The sequence below is a fragment of the Gymnodraco acuticeps genome, unplaced genomic scaffold (assembly GCF_902827175.1).
Source record: "Gymnodraco acuticeps unplaced genomic scaffold, fGymAcu1.1, whole genome shotgun sequence".
Lineage (NCBI taxonomy): Eukaryota > Metazoa > Chordata > Actinopteri > Perciformes > Bathydraconidae > Gymnodraco > Gymnodraco acuticeps.
The window spans coordinates 1,170,344-1,188,268 of NW_022992193.1; the positions used below are offsets into that span (position 1 = coordinate 1,170,344).

A 17,925-nucleotide genomic window follows, 5' to 3' on the forward strand; every position below is an offset into this window, starting at 1 on the left:
CGTGTCCTATCTAGTTAGGTGCGCGTTCACATGAAAGGGGTGGTATTTGGAGCATTCGACCAATCACAAACATGGAGAAGCGTACTGACAGCGCAGCGTCATACTTCCTGAATTAAAAGTCAACTATAATATTAGACATATGAAGAAGTTAAACTTTAAACATCCATGACTTAAACACTTTATCCAGGATAAAAGCCACATAGATGCACCTGCAAGGTGAATACAGCTGGTAAAAGAAAAAAGTGTTTGAATGCGTACATTAACAGGTTTATGATATCACTGCCCCGTCTAAAACACGATCTGACTTTAATTACATTTGACTCGAGTGTTTCGTCAACTTAATGTGTTGCTTAAAATAATACTTCTGCATACAGTATGTGACGCTGTGAGTGTTGCACGGCCAGATACGGCTCAGCTGACTTAGATAAGGAAATATATGATACATTATGATGTGATATGCCGCGGACTGTACTTAATGTTACTCTGATCCGGTTACTTATGTTGTGGCAGATATTTAAGTAAGCTTTCTTAACGCTAATGTTATAATAGTCAGATTGCTCTGAAGATGGGAGGTGATATTCTATTCATGTTCACGTTCACACAGTCGGTGATTTTTGCCGGCCGTCTTTCCTGCAACGGCAGCTTTTCTGTATTTCCTTTCTCCTGTAATATTCAATTCAATTCATCCATCCATCCATCCATCCATCCATCCATCTTCTCCCGCTTATCCGTGGTCGGGTCGCGGGGGTAGCAGTTCCAGCAGAGAGCCCCACACTTTCTTTTCCCTGGCGACATCAACCAGCTCTGACTGGGGGATCCCAAGGCGCTCCCAGGCCAGCGAAGAGATATAATCCCTCCACCTGGTCCTAGGTCTACCCCTTGGTCTCTTCCCAGCTGGACGTGCCTGGAACACCTCCCTAGGGAGGCGCCCAGGTGGCATCCTAACTAGGTGCCCGAACCACCTCAACTGGCTCCTTTCGACGCGAAGGAGGAGCGGCTCAACTCCGAGTCCCTCCCTGATGACCGAACTTCTCACCTTATCCCTAAGGGAGACCCCAGCCACCCTGCGGAGAAAACCCATCTCGGCCGCTTGTATCCGAATCTCAATTCAATTCAAAACCTTTATTTATCCAGGTAAAATCCCATTGAGATCAATGATCTCTTTTTCAAGGGAGACCTGCAGATATATGACTATGACTAATATGACTTGATGAAACTCCGCACACTGAGCTCTGATTGGTCAGCAGGCAGTGCTTTCACTGAGTTGAGCTCTTAGCCTGCAACCTAACATGGGGGGTATACATACTACGAAGCAGGATTTTCGTTTAGCAAGATAACTTCTGGGATTTCCGGTACTACGAAGCTGATTCACTTTTTAGCGGGCTAGATCTCCATGGTGACTTATCCTGGAACCTGCAACCTAACCTGCTTCGGGGCAGGTTAGCCGCTCAGCATAAGTTACCATGGAGATCTAGCCTGCTAAAAAGAGAACCAGCTTCGTAGGACCGGAAACCCCGAGTTTTCCCTGAAGTTAGCCGGCTAAGGGAAAATCCTGCTTCGTAGTACAGGCCTCTGGTGATTAGAATACAGTATATAACAATAATATTTTTGTTCTTTTTTTATTCCCGTTTTTAACTATCTTGTTAAACTTGAAAAGACTACAACTCTTTGGCGGAGCTTATTTATGTATCTTCTAAGCTCATTTAAAGATAAAACCATAATTATTTTTATTATTTTGCGTAATTAATATGTTTTTAAATACCTTACTTTCTCAACTGAATCTCTATTTCTGTTCTATTATCTACTCCAGGTTTTTCTGCAAATTTACGGGGTGATTGCTAGAAAAAGCATGATGATACATTTTCTCGATATTATAGGATAGGATGTTTAGTATATCTGCTTGTAGGAAAACAATAATGTCTGATTCAATGCAGCACATATATGTCATTTCTTATCCAAGTATTCCTCACTATCAGTTTGTTTTTCTCGTCTCATTCTGTACTGGTTGTTTGCATTAAATGTTGTTTTTATTTAGGGGGCGAAAGGAGAGCCTGGTATCGTCCTGGGGCCGGACGGGAGACCTCAGTACCTCGGGGGTCTTGCAGGACGTCCGGTAAGAAATGACCAGATAATAGGATGACCTCACTATTACTGCACCACAGCTCAAACTAGCCTAATTACTGCCCTTTACTTTTGACAGTGCAGGGATATAAGCAGGTATTAATCCATAAAAGTGTTCACAGTGTTTATTTGTATTTATTCACAGGGTGACGCTGGACCCCCGGGCCCTGAGGGACCTTCAGTGAGTACCATATTTGTATTCACCACATTTGAAATGCTTTGCTGATAGAGCAGATGATAAGTGAATCATTTAAATTGACCTGTATGAAATGCTTTCCTCTCCAGGGTCCTTATGGTGCTTCAGGACATAAAGGAGAGATTGGGATTCCAGGCAGACCTGTGAGTATATCAAATAATATCATTTACTTTATCATCAAATTGTGGACATTATACTTTACATTTAATATATAGGGTAAAACATTTGATTTTCAAAAAAAACCTTTATCCAGGGGTTGCTCCAAATTAGAGTATTAACTAAGTTTAAAAAACAAGAACGGTGAATTGAATTAATTGTGTGATACACTAAATCGTTATAAGTCATACGTTTTGTCCCAGTCCGCCCCTGATAAAGGGTCATGACAAAAGGCTTCAGTCTAGCCCCTTCTCTGTCAGAATAAGTTGGCTTTGGTTTGGTTTCAAAAGAAATAAGTTATTATTGATTATTTAATTATTAATATATTTTATATGTGTATTTGAGCTTCTACAAGTTGAAAATGACTACTAAACCCATGTATCAAGTCGGTTTAAAAATGGTACGATCCACTCCACAGTACAAGCAGGAGTCCCCGAAGTCAGACATTTTTAGGGTTTTGAAGTTTGTTGATATATTTGATGTGACAAAAGTGTTTTATTTCAGGGTCGCCCGGGGCTGAACGGCGTCGGAGGAGAGAAGGGAGACTCAGGATCAGGATCTGGGTCTGGAGTTGGTTACCCTGTGAGTTTCTCAGATCTTTATTCAAAAGCCTCAATTTCAGTCCCATTAACTTGAAGCTTTTATCATTCGTTCATAATAATGAATATTTGTTGTTTTGTTCCAGGGTGTTCCAGGTGCCCCCGGCCCCCCCGGACCTCCTGGATCTTATCCCACAGACAGACAGGGAGTGAGTAAAAAGAAAATATATCATGTTACCTTGATTTAACTTAATTTAGGACTTATCTGTTTAAGTAATGTCCTTAATTTGAATCTGAATTGAAGTATATGGGGGACAATTAGAGATCGCTTAACTTAAATGTTGCAATTTATTGATCTAATAATGGATGTTATCATTTTTGAATTGCAGGGATATGACGATTATTCCAGATATAACCCCGGTAAGTTTAATTTGTATTAGCTTTGCTTTTTTTAATCAATATTTCTAGAGAAGATGAATGCCACTTTTATGTCTGTAACTAAAAATGGAGTAGCTGGTTTGACCTAGCTAAGGATAAAGAATGAAGCGAATGAGTGTATCAATCTATTCCTTTGGGATAAATACAATATTATCTAAACTGCAGGTGTTTTACTTGATATAATGTTGCTGTGCTTTTTGTTTAAAGCTGCTAAAGGAGATAAAGGTGACCCCGGACCCCCAGGCAGAGTTGAGATTACAGGTAGCATAACATTTCCTGTGGACAAAAACAAATAGCTTTTAAAAAAAGATGAAATTCATAGCAAGACGTTTTGTTTCTGTGCAGGAGGCGGGTCGACCTTTGACATCTACTCCCTGAGGGTAAGTGTGTCTTTCTGTTTAAAACTATGACCATTAGTACTGTTGGGGAATCATTTGCTTAGGTATTCAACCTTTGACAGTTCATCCTTTCCTCCTCTCACTGTCTCCTTTCCCGTGGCATAGGTCTACGGCCTTGGGTATTGCTGCTATCTCTCTTAAGGAGGAGCAGCTTGGGCGCTTTGTTGTTGCCAGTCTATGACAGAGCACAAGCCGCCATGAGGTAGTTTACTGTTCAGGGACGTAGGTTCCCTGACGCATATTCTTTTCTATGGACGAGAGCTCTAGTTAGATTCAGGGTCCATATTGTTTAGTCTCGCTGATGAAGAATGTTGATTATTACACTCTGAACTAGTTAAAACCTCGAGCTGCAGAAAGAGATCTTCAGAATTGGTTTGGCAGCCGCTGTGTCAACTCGTGACACACCACCTGTCTTGTCAATTCTCCGGCCGTAACTCCAAATAAAGCGTCAGTGTTTGCCATCAAAGCTCCAGCTCTCCTCGTGTCTCTCTGAGTCCTGTTTCCAATTGCTTCAGAAGTTTCCCCCACAAGTACTATTGTCTTTTAATGTCGTGGGTGTTTGTTCATATGTGCAGAATGAGATGAAAGGGGAAAGTGGCACCCCGGGCTACAAAGGGGATAAAGGAGAACCGGCCGGGGGATATTATGACCCCCGATATGAAGTGAGCGGGGCCGGAGCACCTGGACCCCCGGTAAGATCAGAAATATAAAGCTTTAAAGGGTCATTGTGTGCTCTGAAAATCCAAATCTAAATACTTTCCTGTCTTTGTTGCTTCAGGGTCCAAGAGGAGACTCCATCGTTGGGCCAGCAGGCCCTCAGGGGCCCCCCGGTGAGCCAGGGAGAGGCTATGATGGTCAGCAAGGACCCCCAGGGCCCCCTGGACCTGCAGGAGGATCCACACCTGAAGTTTACAGAGGCACACAGAGTGAGTTAGGGTCCTAAACACAACCGTATAAGCAGTGGTGTGTAGGGCTGGGAAACGTGTCAATGTTATATCGTTATTGTGATGTTAAATCACAAAAAAAGTTGTCAATAATTTAGTTACTTTTAGATATTTTTATATGACTAGCATTTTCTTAGTTTAAAATGCTGATTTATAGTAAATTGGAGTAGGTTTTTCTAGCTCTTCGTAGCCTATTTGCCTTCAACCGCTTGGTCAAAAAAGACTTATTACTGATTATTTATCAAAATCCTCATTGAGTAAATACAGCATGGTCAACCTTACAAGATTGTTGCATTATTGATATCAAGATATTCGGTCGAAAGGATTGTGATATTATTTTCCTAATATCCCTAATGGTGGGTAATAACGCGTTACATTTACTTGAGTAATTTGTTCCTAAATTGTTACTCGTGTAGTTTTGCTGAATTCTTTGTGCATTTGTGATAGAAAGTGTGTGCTTTCACTTCATTTTAATTGGTCTACACTCTTCTCCCTACGTTTATTGAGACACTTAGCAACAAATATTTATAATATTCAGCGACAAATAAGATCTCTACACACACGATCCGGACTGCGCTGAAACCTCTCACACTAGGATTCAGTAATTGACATAAGAAATATGTTTTGTTATATTACATTCCTGAGCATGTTAATTAATGACAGCACTCACATTTATTATCACCTGTTGATGACATGTTTATGCAGTTATGATTGCATCTAATGAAGAGTTACTTTTTTACTAGTTTTACTTCTACTTGAATTAAAATGAAGTACTTATACTTTTGTTTTAGTACCATTTTAGTTTACTGTATCCAACATTGCAATTAAGTCTGCATACAGTCATGTGATCCCCTCCCTTTTGTTATGACAGCTATCAATATTCCTGGACCCCCGGGACCACCTGGAACACCTGGACTACCTGGATACTCCTCAGGGGTGAATAAGCAGTTTATTATCTAACAGAAAACACAAACACCAGCGGTAATGTAGCTGTAGCTGAGCTGTAAGAGTGTTTCTGTGGTTGTAGGTGACGGTGTTGAGGACGTATGACACCATGACAGCCACCGCCAGAAGACAGCCTGAGGGCTCTCTGGTCTACATCATAGATCAAACTGATCTCTACCTGAGGGTCCGGGGGGGCATTCGTCAAGTCCAGGTGAAGTATTGACTTACTGTCTTACATCGGCAGGACACATTTAATTTTAACAATTTTGTTCCTATATTTATTTATTTATGTATTTATTCATTTATTTATGTTTTTATGTATTTACACTTACGTCATATTGCAAACTCCATGCATACATACTGTAACCCCCTGTATATTTCTGTTGTCTCTTTATTTTGCAGCTTGGGGATTACATTGCTTTGCCCGTTGTAGATGTGAGTGTTTTGGCTTTTTCTTCACTTACAATGACCATTATCTTAATGTACATAATGCACGTTATTTTCATTCACATAATGCCCATTATTTCCAGGGTAACGAGGTTGCAGCTGTGGAGCCCCCACCTGTTGTTCCCTACTCCCCCCACCACACCGAAAACACCGACCCCTCCGTACACGACTCCCAAAGGCAACCTGAGAGCCCCGTCTACCCGGACCCTCACCACCCTACACATCAGGACCCTCACCACCCTACACGTCAGGATCCTCACCACCCTACACACCAGGACCCTCACCACCCTACACACCAGGACCCTCACCACCCTACACACCAGGACCCTCGCCACCCTCACGAGCCTACACACCAGGACCCTCACGAGCCTACACACCAGGACCCTCACCACCCTACACACCAGGACCCTCACCACCCTACACACCAGGACCCTCGCCACCCTCACGAGCCTACACACCAGGACCCTCACCACCCTACACACCAGGACCCTCACCACCCTACACACCAGGACCCTCACCAACCTACACACCAGGACCCTCACCAACCTACACACCAGGACCCTCACCACCCTCACCAACCTACACACCAGGACCCTCACCACCCTCACCAACCTACACACCAGGACCCTCACCACCCTACACACCAGGACCCTCACCATCAGGAACCACAGTACCCGTCCAACCCTGATCCCAGATACCCCTCCCACCCTGACCCCAGATATCCCTCCAACCCTGACCCCCGGTATCAGCCGGACCCTCGGTTCCCACCACCCACAGATCCACGTTTCCCGAGTTACACAGACCGCCTGAACCAACCGGACGGGAGGGTTTCTGTCAACACGGCTCAGGAGCGCCCTGCGTACCCGGACTCCCGCTACGCGGACCCTCGCTTCGCCGTCACTCCTCAGCGAAGACCCCCTCCTCGGGTGCCCCACACTCCAGTGCACCATCATACCTCAGGAGCAGGGGTAAGAGAGACCACTTCCACACCATCCCATTTAATCTGAATACTTTATAGATCCTGGGGGGTAAATGGGTTTTGTGATGGTTGCTCTATTGTTAAATGTGCAAAGAAAGATTGAATTAAATGAAACAGAGAAAATATATTTATACAAACAAAAGAAGTTGAGTAAAAATATAAAAATGTGCAGTAAATTATTTTATTCAAAAACAATATTTATATAAAAAGAAATGGTTAAGTAAAAAAAGAAAATGTGCATTAAAAACAACAATATTCATATAAACACAAGAGGTTAAATCAAATACAAATACAAATATTTCTTAAAACCATAAGAAGTTAAAGAAAAATTGTGCAATAAAAGATCAAATAAAAATAAAATAGAATATAAATGTAAACAAAATAATACAAAAAATTAAATAACAATATTTATATAGTAACACAAAGTAAACATGTGCACATTGAACAGTATATAAAATAATATGTAAAAATGTGTATTTACCGTGACAACATTTGCTCACATCTCCGCTAAAGTTTTTTAATGAAATCAAATATGAATACTGTACATGTTGGTGTTCCCCAGCTCCACCTCATCGCCCTGAACAGCCCCCACTCCGGCTCCATGCGGGGGATCCGCGGAGCAGACTACCAGTGCTTCACCCAGGCTCAGGCCATCGGGATGAAGGGAACTTTCCGGGCCTTCCTCTCCGCCAAACTGCAGGACCTGCACAGCATCGTGCGCCGGAGCGACAGGGACCACCTGCCCATAGTCAACCTGAAGGTAGCCAGCAGAGGGTTTCTGGACATTTAAGGGAAAATACATTCTTCCCAAGGGTCCAATAAGAATGTCTCATGTCTGCATGTTGATATGAAGCTAGAAACAGAAGAGGGTTATTTTAATGGCTTTATCGTCTCATAATCAAAGATGAAATGACTGGAAACGTGTGATTTTTTTTGTCCTATTTTGATGCAAAGCGTTGTACATTTGCAGGAGTGTAGCAGCACATGGAAGTAAAAGCAGAACTTTTATGTGAAAGTGCAATACAAATAATTGATCCCTAAAAACTATTTCCAATCGTTATCTACATATTGATCATAACAATTGTAATAATCTGTAACTATCTGCCCACCAGTTCTATATCCTTCACCAGATCTTTGCACTGATTTTTTTGTGTCACCTTCATCAGGACGAGGTTCTGTATGACAGCTGGGACGCCATGTTTAATGAGGGCAGGATGAAGGACAACGTGCCGATGTACTCCTTCGATGGCAAAGACGTCCTCAACGACAGCACATGGTGAGACAAAAATCATCCCCAAACCACCGTAACGGAATTTTGTTGGTATGCAGTAATCAAAATAGACACAAATTCACTTGGACGCTGAAGTGTGTGGATGACTGCACCAATACTCGTATTTCAATTACTCCATTTCCTACTCTATCACCAACAAATAATATATATCAAGAGTAAATGTGGAATTAAAGCCACTGGAAACCTAGTTTAAAATAATTATTTACACTGCTCTTCAGGTTCTAAAATGTCCTCTTTCCCCATGTTTCCCAGGCCGGAGAAGATGCTGTGGCACGGGTCGAACGCCGCGGGGAGGGGTCAGGTGGACAGCATCTGTGAGGGCTGGCGGGTGGGCGAGCAGGCGCTGACCGGCACGGCGGCGGAGCTGCGGAGCGGCAACCTGCTGCAGCAGACCCCCAGCAGCTGCTCCGGCTCCTACGTGGTGCTGTGCATCGAGAACAGCTACATCGGCCAGGCCAAGAGATAAACACACACACACACACACACACACACACACACACACACACACACACACACACACACACACACACACACACACACACACACACACACACACACACACACACACACTGGACACCTCCCGAAGCCATGCTTTTGTCCATACTTTTCAGTATGTTGTAAATATGTTTTCCTCTTATGAATAATTAGTTTGTTTGTAAGCCATTCCCATATGGTGCTATACAGGACCCTCCCACATGTTGAACCTTTGTTTAAACTCAGGATATATACAGTAACACACCCTGCGGCAGCCATATTGGAAGTACACAAGGCAACAGTGTGTTTCCAGCAGGGACGCTCGCTTGTCTGTGAATGGTTCTTTTCCACTTTTAAGCTAGCAATCGCTTAAATGCTGATATAAATGTTGACGCTTGGTGCTTTATACTTAAGAACACACAGGCTGATTTTATAGAGACAATTTACTTCTGAGAAAGTAGTCCCAATACTGTTTATAGATAGGTTTATCCAAAGTGCCAGGGTAACAGGTTTGTGCCTCTTTTGTAATACCATTACATACAAAAAGATGTGTTTATTACCAAAAAATGTACGATTCAACATCAATTTATGGTCTTTTAAAGAACTTTCCAAAATCCTCAAAGACTCTTCTAACCATTTAGATTATATGCACAATAAACAACATTCCTTTCATAAGATGAAAACCCAGGTTCTTGTCCAATATATACAACAAAAAATAATGTATTATATACATGTTAGATTCCTTTATGAATAACAGGGTCTTAAACGTAAACAATTTTTTATCCAGAAGCAATCTTTAAGGATATTATTTTTAAAAGCTTTGATGCTAAACAACTTTTGTGATTTTTCAAAGCTTGTAGGTTAGCTGTTTTTCAGGAAATGGTACGAATAATTACATTTTTATAATATTTCCTCAACAAGGGGAAATGTTATAATTAATATCTTTAGCAAGATATGTCACATAACAGCACCCCCCTCTTTTTTATCGATAAAAGGGAAATAAATGTATCTCAGAAAAGGGATAAACCACTGTGATCATGCATAGAAAGTACATCTGTGTGAGTTACATTTCGAAAAAACAGGTAGATTTCATGTGTCCCTTTCTTCTTCATATTTACAACCCTAATACCTGAAGAGCAGTGTTAATAAGGATTTAAAACAACATCTCCTGTGGCTTTAATTCCACGTCTACTCTTTATATACAGTATATGTCAGTGCTAGAGTGGAAAATTGAAATACTCAGGTGGGTATCGGTGCAGTCATCCACACATTTCAGCGTCCAACATAAACCTGAGTTATTGTTTATTAAAAATGGTTTAACTTCCTTTCTTTTACACTGATATAACCTGTAACCCATAGCACTTCAGTAATAGTCTTTTTTATGTTGTGACTGTCTTACATGGGAACATGTTTCCGTATTTTTAGCAGTAACAAAGGGATATTTATTTTTTATAAACCGTGCATTTTCTAGTATAGTGTGTGAATAATAACATTTCCAAATATACCCAGAAGATGTGCAGCCTTACACACACATTTCCTCTGATTCAAAGTTTGTGCAGGAAGTATGCAAACAAATGTACCGACAGATATCTGGACAGGATTCAGCCATAACTGTTTGTCTATGCACTGTTGCTTTTTATTCCTCCATTTGTTTTTATTTCTTCACAAACGGTAAATGCACTGCAGCTAGCTGACAGCACTCTGCGGTTAAACTTCCAACACAGCCTTTCATTAGTTTCCGCATAAAGTAGACAATAAAGTGACGTTTCCACGTGCCTTAACAACTGCAGTAAGATCATTATTATCTGTTTTTGACTTTGTGTTGATGAGCATCCTTTTAAAATGCAACATCTGCTTGAATAAACCTGTGTGGAAAGTGTGAGTGTGGTCTCCTTCTCTGTGAGGAAACAGAATTTGATGCCTCCCGTCTCTCTAACTCAGATTCATATCCTGTCTGTTCGTGGTCTTCCTGTCATTGGCCAGCTGCCTGCACAGCTGCGTCTCCTTTGTTTGTTAATGAAGAGCTACCTGTGTCCTCATGTGACCGGCAGCCTGCCTGACTTCAGAAACCATTCCATGGATTGATGTCGGCTCAATAGTGGGGGGTTTTAGTGATTTGCTGAAGCAGTTTTATACAGCAATATAACTACAACTTCAGGAAAACTGCAATTGTTTCAATTATTTTGAATGTAGATCGTCAGTAATGGAGGAAATTGTATGAACACTAGGGATGGGAACGATTAATCGAATATTCAAAATTATTCTGGTATTCGAATATGAGTTATGAATATTTTATTTTATTTATGCCATCTTATTTTGATTGGAGGGGTGCCTCAGTTGATTACATATTATCAAATGGATTAATTACATTTGTACGACAGTGCTATTTTAAATATCTTGAGAAAGATATCAAAGAAAACTTGGTTTGGTTTCTATATTTATTTGCAAATGTATTTATTATTAAAACTTTTTTTACGGGATATGTAAAATCGGTTAACCGTTTTTTTGGAGGTCGAATATTCGAATATACATTTGCTTTCCAATTCCCATCCCCAATGAACACGTCATAAAATACTGAAATTGTAACGGGATTTAAATATGATACCACGTGATATCTAAGATCATTAAATAGGAGAGCTGCAGCAATAGTACAAAAATATATAAAAGCTTTTATTTATATAATGTACATAGGTTAAAGGTGGGGTAGGTAAGTTTCAGAAACCGGCTCGAGTGCACTAAAATTTGAAAGTACACAGCCGAAAAGATTCTGCCCCTTCCTTCAGACTTCCTTACAGAGCACCTCCTCCAACACACATGAACGCGCACATGACGTCAGCAGACTGGTGAAAGTGGCCGCCTGTTGCTGGCGAGTCATTGAAGTACTGCTGCAATGCACGCCCAATGACGGCACGATTGTGCGTGCACGAGATGGAAGGCTGACAGACAGGGCGGCAATCCAATCCGTTTAGCCGGCCCTGCTAAACGGATTGGTTGTACTTTTTACAGTATTACGGCTTCCACAGATGACATTTTTTTATGGATTTTTTGTCAAAGCACTTAAGATATTCATTGCTACCGGGATGTTAAGAGCATTCCATGGAATATAACAAAAAGTGTATCTCGAGCCGATTTCTGAAACTTACCTACCCCACCTTTAATACTCCCAAATAACATGCAAACCGAAAAAGTATGTACAAAATTCAAATATATGTACAATCTGTAAAACAATACATGAACCTGTGTACAAGAGGTAAGAGTGACACGTTTGCAAGTGACAGTATTCACAGTAATTGGCACTTTCACTGAGAAAAAAGCCACAAAATAATAAATGCTGACTTCCAAGAGTTCCTATGTTGGATGTCCAGTCTGGTTGCTATGGCAACAGCCAATGCTTTCTACTGTTGCTCTCGGCACAGTACTGACGGCCCGAGGAGCAGCGAGCACTTTCTTGTAGTTCAGGCGGATCACCAGCGAGCAGAAGTGACTGACGTCCACGAAGTCGCAGCAGAGGACGTTGAGCCCCCCCGCCCCGCCCCCCGGCTGCTGCTCGCTCGCCCAGCGGAGCAGCAGAGAGAGAGCCCTCATGGTCAGGGTCCTCATGTCCTGCAGGGGGTGCAGCAGGATGTACGCAGCGTCTTCTGTCAGGTTCAGCCCGCTGACGTAGAAACCATCTGTGAGAAAAGCAGACAGATAAATATCAAAAAGTTAAGTACATGAGTTTTTCCATTTTATGCCACTTGTTATTATTTTGAATATATTGCTTTTTACTCGTATGTGACATGAATGTGAGAGACATCTATTCTTTTACTTTGCTTTGTTGACATTGTGGACTGATGAGAATATGATGTTTAAAATGTCTTGTCTTTGTGTGGACCCCAGGAAAAAATAAATGTATTATTAATAGGGATCATAAATACAGTCAAGTAATAAAACTATAGTTGACTAATTGATAAGAAGACCAGCAGGAAAAATAAATGCCTTTGGGTTTGAACTGATGAAAACAAGACATTTAAAGACATCACTTTGGACTTTGAAACCCTGGGATGGACATTTTCTATACTGTGATGTTTTATAGAGTAGACGATTCATTGAGAAAATAATCTGCACATTTATTGAATATTTAAATAATGGTTATAGATTGAATTACTCAACAGTATGTGAGGTATTAAGGTGGTCTCATCACATAAAAGGAATATTCAAATATGAATACATCAGTATTTAACACAGGTGCCACTTTTTACTTCAAACAAAGTTTATTTTTAGAGTAATATATATCTTCCTCTTCAGCCTACCTGGTCTTCCTCTGTGTTTCTGCTCCTCCAGATAGGCGATCACTTTCTTAGGGTCCGAACTGTCGGCATACCTGAACAAGAGCCAGAGTCAGTTTAATGTTTTTTCTAATTTACAGCTCAAATTCATAGTGGAGAGAAGTCTACAGCCAAGATGATTTGTAGGTCATTTGGCAACCTAAATCAGCAAAACTACATAAATGCATGTATCTAATAAAGAACAATTAGAGATTTGTATTGAGAGGCGAAGTCCCTCCCCTTCCGGGGGAGCTCCATGGGATCTTATTTCGGAAAAAGTATGTATTGAAGTCAATGGCGAGAGAAAGATGATCTTTCGATCCCGTTTGAATTGTGCCACAAATTACACATATGTTTGTCAATTTAAAAGATAATTTTGCAAGTCAAAAAAACTAAAATGTGTGGTAAAACTGTGAAGTAACACTTTTTTGTGTGAAACCGCTCAATGAACTACATCTCCCATCTCGCACCACACACCAAGACGGCCGTCACGTTGGAACATTTCACTTCTTTCTTTCAGAATGAGGCGAAAAGTATTAAACGAGGAGAAAATCACTACAAGTCTGGGCATGTTGAGAGCTGTACATGCACACAAGGGGAGTTAGTCGGTTCCGTAAGAGCCAGCATGCGGGACGGGGATTCTGGGATTTGTAGTCTTTCTAGTTGTGTATTTTTCATAGTCTTATATTTCAACTGTTTTAAGACAAACTGTGACTTTGGACATGGAAATGATTTTTTAAGATTGACAAACATCATATGTGTAATTCGTGGCACAATTCAAACGGGATCGAAAGATACGTTTTCTCTCCCCATTGACTTCAATACATAATTTTTCCGAAATAAGGTCCCATGGGTCGGAAGTAGAAGGGCGGGACTTCGCCTCTTCGGATTTATTTACCAGTAAGGTATCCCAGTCCACAGCTCAGGGTGCTGCAGCACCATCTGCTGGTCATCATAGGAAACTACAACCTGCTGACCTCTACACCAACAGGAACGCAAGGTGGGAATGTCCTGCAAATAAACATATATTATTCAAAAACCATATATTTAAAAAATGTTGTATGTATTATTAAGTCTGTGACATTTTTGAGCGGTTATAAATCTAAGTATACCCAATGTACACTTGTATTAACACATTTGTAAGGCTAAAAGAAGAATATATTTGATATTTATAAAAGTATTTGATAATCTTATTTAGAAAAATGACAACTGTGTTACCTCTGAAGAGCATAGTTTCTTTCCAAACAGGGAAATGATGTAATCTGCAAGCTGGCAGTGATCTTCATCGGTCAGTGACTCGAAATGAGAGCAGGCAATGATGATGATCTCTTTCGGATGAGTGTCTAACCAGGTAGCCAGTTCCCCCAGGGCCTCCTGCACACACATATTTTGTATTCACTCATTTTCATCGATGATGTTTTTAATGTAAACCCCATTCAAACCTGAGACTGAGTGTGTGTACCTTCACAGTGATCAGTGTGTAAATGCCATGGGCGAAAAACAGTTTCCCGCCTCCTGCTGGCTTCCTGGCGATCCGCAGGTCAAAGAAACGAATTCCCAGATCACACTGATCACTCAGGACCGACTGCTACACACACGGGGAAGAAGACAAAAGGGAATCAATGTCAAATGTATGATAATCCAATGCATTTCACAGCTTTTCTTTGTAGAAAATACAATTTATGAGGCGCTTTTGAAACATAAAAAGTAATATCTGAACACACCTTTTATCATCAGAAATATTTCAGAATTCAAAAGAAAGTTGTTTTACTGGGGGAAATGTGCATGTGTTTCTCAATTAGAGAGATAGCCTAAATCCAATTACTTTAAGACACGAGTATTTCCTGATTCAAAATAATTACTCAAATTTAATTAAAGAGGCTCCAATTAAATCAAACTCTCGAGTAAATAAAATCTTCCCGTTTTACTATTAGGTATCTGGTACATCTGAATAAACAGAGCATATATATGTTTCCTAGTAAACATTAACTACCAGCATTAAGCCATAATAATCTAATCAATTCGAATTACATAGAGCAGATGACATTTTCCGTGAAAATAGTTCTCAGACTTCTGCAAAAACAATTAAATTAAATAGAGCAGAGTTGTTTTTTTCTTTTTACATAATGTGTTATTCAGAAAAATAGTTCCAGGTAAACATGTAGAAATCATATCTTATATAATATAGCAATACAATCTTCACTAGGGTGTTTGTGCTGCAGTACTTTATTATGGCACTAATTGTGTACCTCTACTTCAGTAATCTTTGTAAAGAGGCCTTTCAGTTTGCTGCCAGTGACTTTGAGCACATACAGGGGGAAAAAAAACTGGAAATGTTTGACTTTACAAGTTGTGGAAAGCCACCTGAACGCACCATCAGATTGTCTCCCTTCAAATCCACTGAAGGGCAGGCCTCAATGATTGTACCTGTAAAATACAGTACATCTCTACCTGTGTGGTGGCCCAGCGGTAGATGCAGGGTCGAGTCCAGCAGGGAAACAGCCTGTCAATCACTCTGAGGAGGCGGGGCTCTGATTTCAGGACAGGAGAGGAGACGTCCAGGCAGAAAGACATGCTGTCATGGCTCCCTGTGGTCAGAGACGGAGGGCAGACACACTCAACAATATGCCCCAAAGCAGAGGGGAAAGTACTCTTTAAAGTGACAGTAGTAATAACAGTGTAGACGTACTCCGTTAAAGTACCTGAGTAAAAGTATTAGAAGATCCTTTCAGTTAGTCAGAATCAGAATCTAGTTTATTGACCGGTACGTTTGCAGAAATGTGCAAAATATATTCAGAGAGATCATGTGTCCCCAGTGACTCCAGCTAAAAAACAGATGTTATTAATACACTCATGAGAAATACTTATTTTTTAGTGGATTTAAGTGCTTCTTCTACTTTATATATCAATATTTAAATGAAGATTCTGCTGTGTTTTGGGCTCAGTATGCAGAATACCAGGCCTATATTATTGCATTATAATAAGTGATGGATTAATATGTAAAACACCTTATGTTGCAGCTGGTAAAGGTGGAACATAACTGATAGTATACTGCTAGGTAACCTACTATATATAATAAGATATCATAACAAGTTACTGGATTTGTATTTTGTATTAATGCTCTGAATCTGCAAAGTAATTATCTAAATCAAAACCTATACAAATAGCATTGTTATAGGTGGTTTTTCATGCAGATAATAAATAAAATAGAAATAGAATAAAACAGAAGTACTCGAATCTAAAAAAGAGGTGTGTCCTATCGTCTGAGTAATTGAGTCATGGTCATATGACATGAAAATAAATTGGACTTCTCATATAAAAAGAACTGGTAAATTTTCATAAAAACATTAAATAGAAATAGAAAAAGGAAGTGTTTCTGTTTTACCGGGTATGGCCAGGTTCCACAGCGGGACATCCAGCAGCTCTGCGGGCAGAAGGGACATCCAGTCCGGGTTCCCTCCGAGCTGTAGCCGCTCTTCGTCTTCCATGTTTTTTTACCTGAAATATCGTTGACTTCCTCCCTGTTCAACTAAATACTTACTGTTGGCAACATGTTCCTCTTCCTCGTTTTGGAATACAATACAACAATCACAGTTTGTTTATAAAATCTTCCGGATATATAACGTTTTCAAGCTAACGCCTATAAAATAGGAAAACACTTCCTGTTACGTCATCTTTCAAAATAAAACGCGAGTTTACATTTCGAAACAAAAGCCTTCCTACTCTTGAACTATGTGTCGTGTAATAAGTAGTTAAATTCACAACAAATTGATAATAGCATCATAGTATTTAGTCCTAAATCTCTCTCTAAAAGAAAATGCATTATCTATCTACATTTAATTTGTAATAGCTGTTAAAACATGAGGCTGCCATTTAGCCCCGATAATGAAGAGAAATGCAAAGAATTAAAGCCCTTTTCGTCCCTTAATCATTACACATTTTACTGACTCAGTTAGACCCCTTTCTAATATAGCCAAAGTCAGTGCCAAATAAAGACAATTCTATTAAATAATATGGAATCAAAGCTAGAATTTTTATAAAATTACAGCTTTAAATTGCCACTGTGCTATTTGCGTATAAAACATGTGATTTAACATGATTTAGGTTAGTTACCTCATTACTTAATCCCTTACACAATGCTGTATTTCAACTCAGCAAAGTGTTTTTATTGAGGAGAATTTGTCCTTTAAATGAAGTCAGGAAAATTAAAATAGATTAATGGAGAGTTGTTTACACTATCATTAGGCTTGTACAAAACACGCCATTGTGAGGATTTACCTGACCTGAACTGAAAGTGTGCTTTCACAGGCCTGAGTTAAAGCCACTGCTATAAGCTACTTTTTTCTATTATTACAACGTTTTTTTAAGTTCTCATACAAACTGTTTGGGGTTTAACCTCCACATAATCTCTGTTCTCATTACAGTCGCTCTACTATTACATTTACTGATGTTCAAGGCCTATAATACATTAAATCAAATGTTGTGTTCGCTCAAATAAAACCAGCAGAGAATCTAATTCTACAAAAATTATAAATGTCAAAAGCAGCACGTCATGGGAGCCACACATGAACAGATTACAGTCGGTACTTTGAGTTGCAAAAATTAGGCTAAGGACTGACAAGTGGCCGCTGTTTAGCTCCGTCATGTTAGGTCTTTTAGAAGAAACAGTTCTTGTAACACCAGGTTCAAA

At 40.2% G+C, this 17,925-nt stretch overlaps 2 protein-coding genes across 5 annotated transcripts in view; one reads left to right on the top strand and one right to left on the bottom strand.

Annotated features, from left to right (window-relative positions):
* LOC117539332 (collagen alpha-1(XVIII) chain-like) overlaps window positions 1-10,810 on the top strand; it is a 48,829-nt gene extending 38,019 nt beyond the window's left edge. For 3 of the 4 annotated variants that reach the window (XM_034205480.1, XM_034205478.1, XM_034205479.1), the window contains 17 exons: window positions 2,036-2,113; window positions 2,267-2,302; window positions 2,407-2,460; window positions 2,978-3,055; window positions 3,159-3,221; window positions 3,402-3,432; window positions 3,658-3,711; window positions 3,796-3,830; window positions 4,424-4,540; window positions 4,627-4,774; window positions 5,664-5,728; window positions 5,820-5,948; window positions 6,140-6,172; window positions 6,268-7,152; window positions 7,726-7,923; window positions 8,330-8,439; window positions 8,707-8,926. In XM_034205480.1, the coding sequence (XP_034061371.1) occupies window positions 2,036-2,113; window positions 2,267-2,302; window positions 2,407-2,460; window positions 2,978-3,055; window positions 3,159-3,221; window positions 3,402-3,432; window positions 3,658-3,711; window positions 3,796-3,830; window positions 4,424-4,540; window positions 4,627-4,774; window positions 5,664-5,728; window positions 5,820-5,948; window positions 6,140-6,172; window positions 6,268-7,152; window positions 7,726-7,923; window positions 8,330-8,439; window positions 8,707-8,920 (2,328 nt within the window). In that variant the 3' untranslated portion in view covers window positions 8,921-8,926. Of the gene's footprint in view, window positions 1-2,035; window positions 2,114-2,266; window positions 2,303-2,406; window positions 2,461-2,977; window positions 3,056-3,158; window positions 3,222-3,401; window positions 3,433-3,657; window positions 3,712-3,795; window positions 3,831-4,423; window positions 4,541-4,626; window positions 4,775-5,663; window positions 5,729-5,819; window positions 5,949-6,139; window positions 6,173-6,267; window positions 7,153-7,725; window positions 7,924-8,329; window positions 8,440-8,706 lie in introns of all 4 variants that reach the window. The other variant, XM_034205477.1, reaches the window with a different exon arrangement.
* Window positions 10,811-12,057: 1,247 nt separating this feature from the next.
* Window positions 12,058-16,874, bottom strand: LOC117539339 (PI-PLC X domain-containing protein 1-like). The gene is made up of 7 exons (XM_034205493.1): window positions 16,621-16,874; window positions 15,687-15,823; window positions 14,698-14,823; window positions 14,454-14,609; window positions 14,134-14,246; window positions 13,221-13,291; window positions 12,058-12,599 (listed from the first exon to the last, which is right to left on the bottom strand). Exons 1-7 carry the CDS (start codon window positions 16,721-16,723, stop codon window positions 12,277-12,279), a joined length of 1,029 nt encoding a protein of 342 aa, XP_034061384.1. The 5' UTR covers window positions 16,724-16,874; the 3' UTR covers window positions 12,058-12,276.
* Between the last annotated feature and the right edge of the window lie 1,051 nt (window positions 16,875-17,925).

Excerpts from the sequence above, each read along its gene's own strand:
- LOC117539339 (XM_034205493.1), bottom strand. The coding sequence starts at position 16,723 with ATGGAAGACGAAGAGCGGCTACAGCTCGGAGGGAACCCGGACTGGATG. Across the intron at positions 14,824-15,686 it reads ACCGCTGGGCCACCACACAG|CAGTCGGTCCTGAGTGATCA; the intron begins GTAGAGATGTAC and ends CCGTGTGTGTAG. Across the intron at positions 14,610-14,697 it reads ACACACTGATCACTGTGAAG|GAGGCCCTGGGGGAACTGGC; the intron begins GTACACACACTC and ends ATGTGTGTGCAG.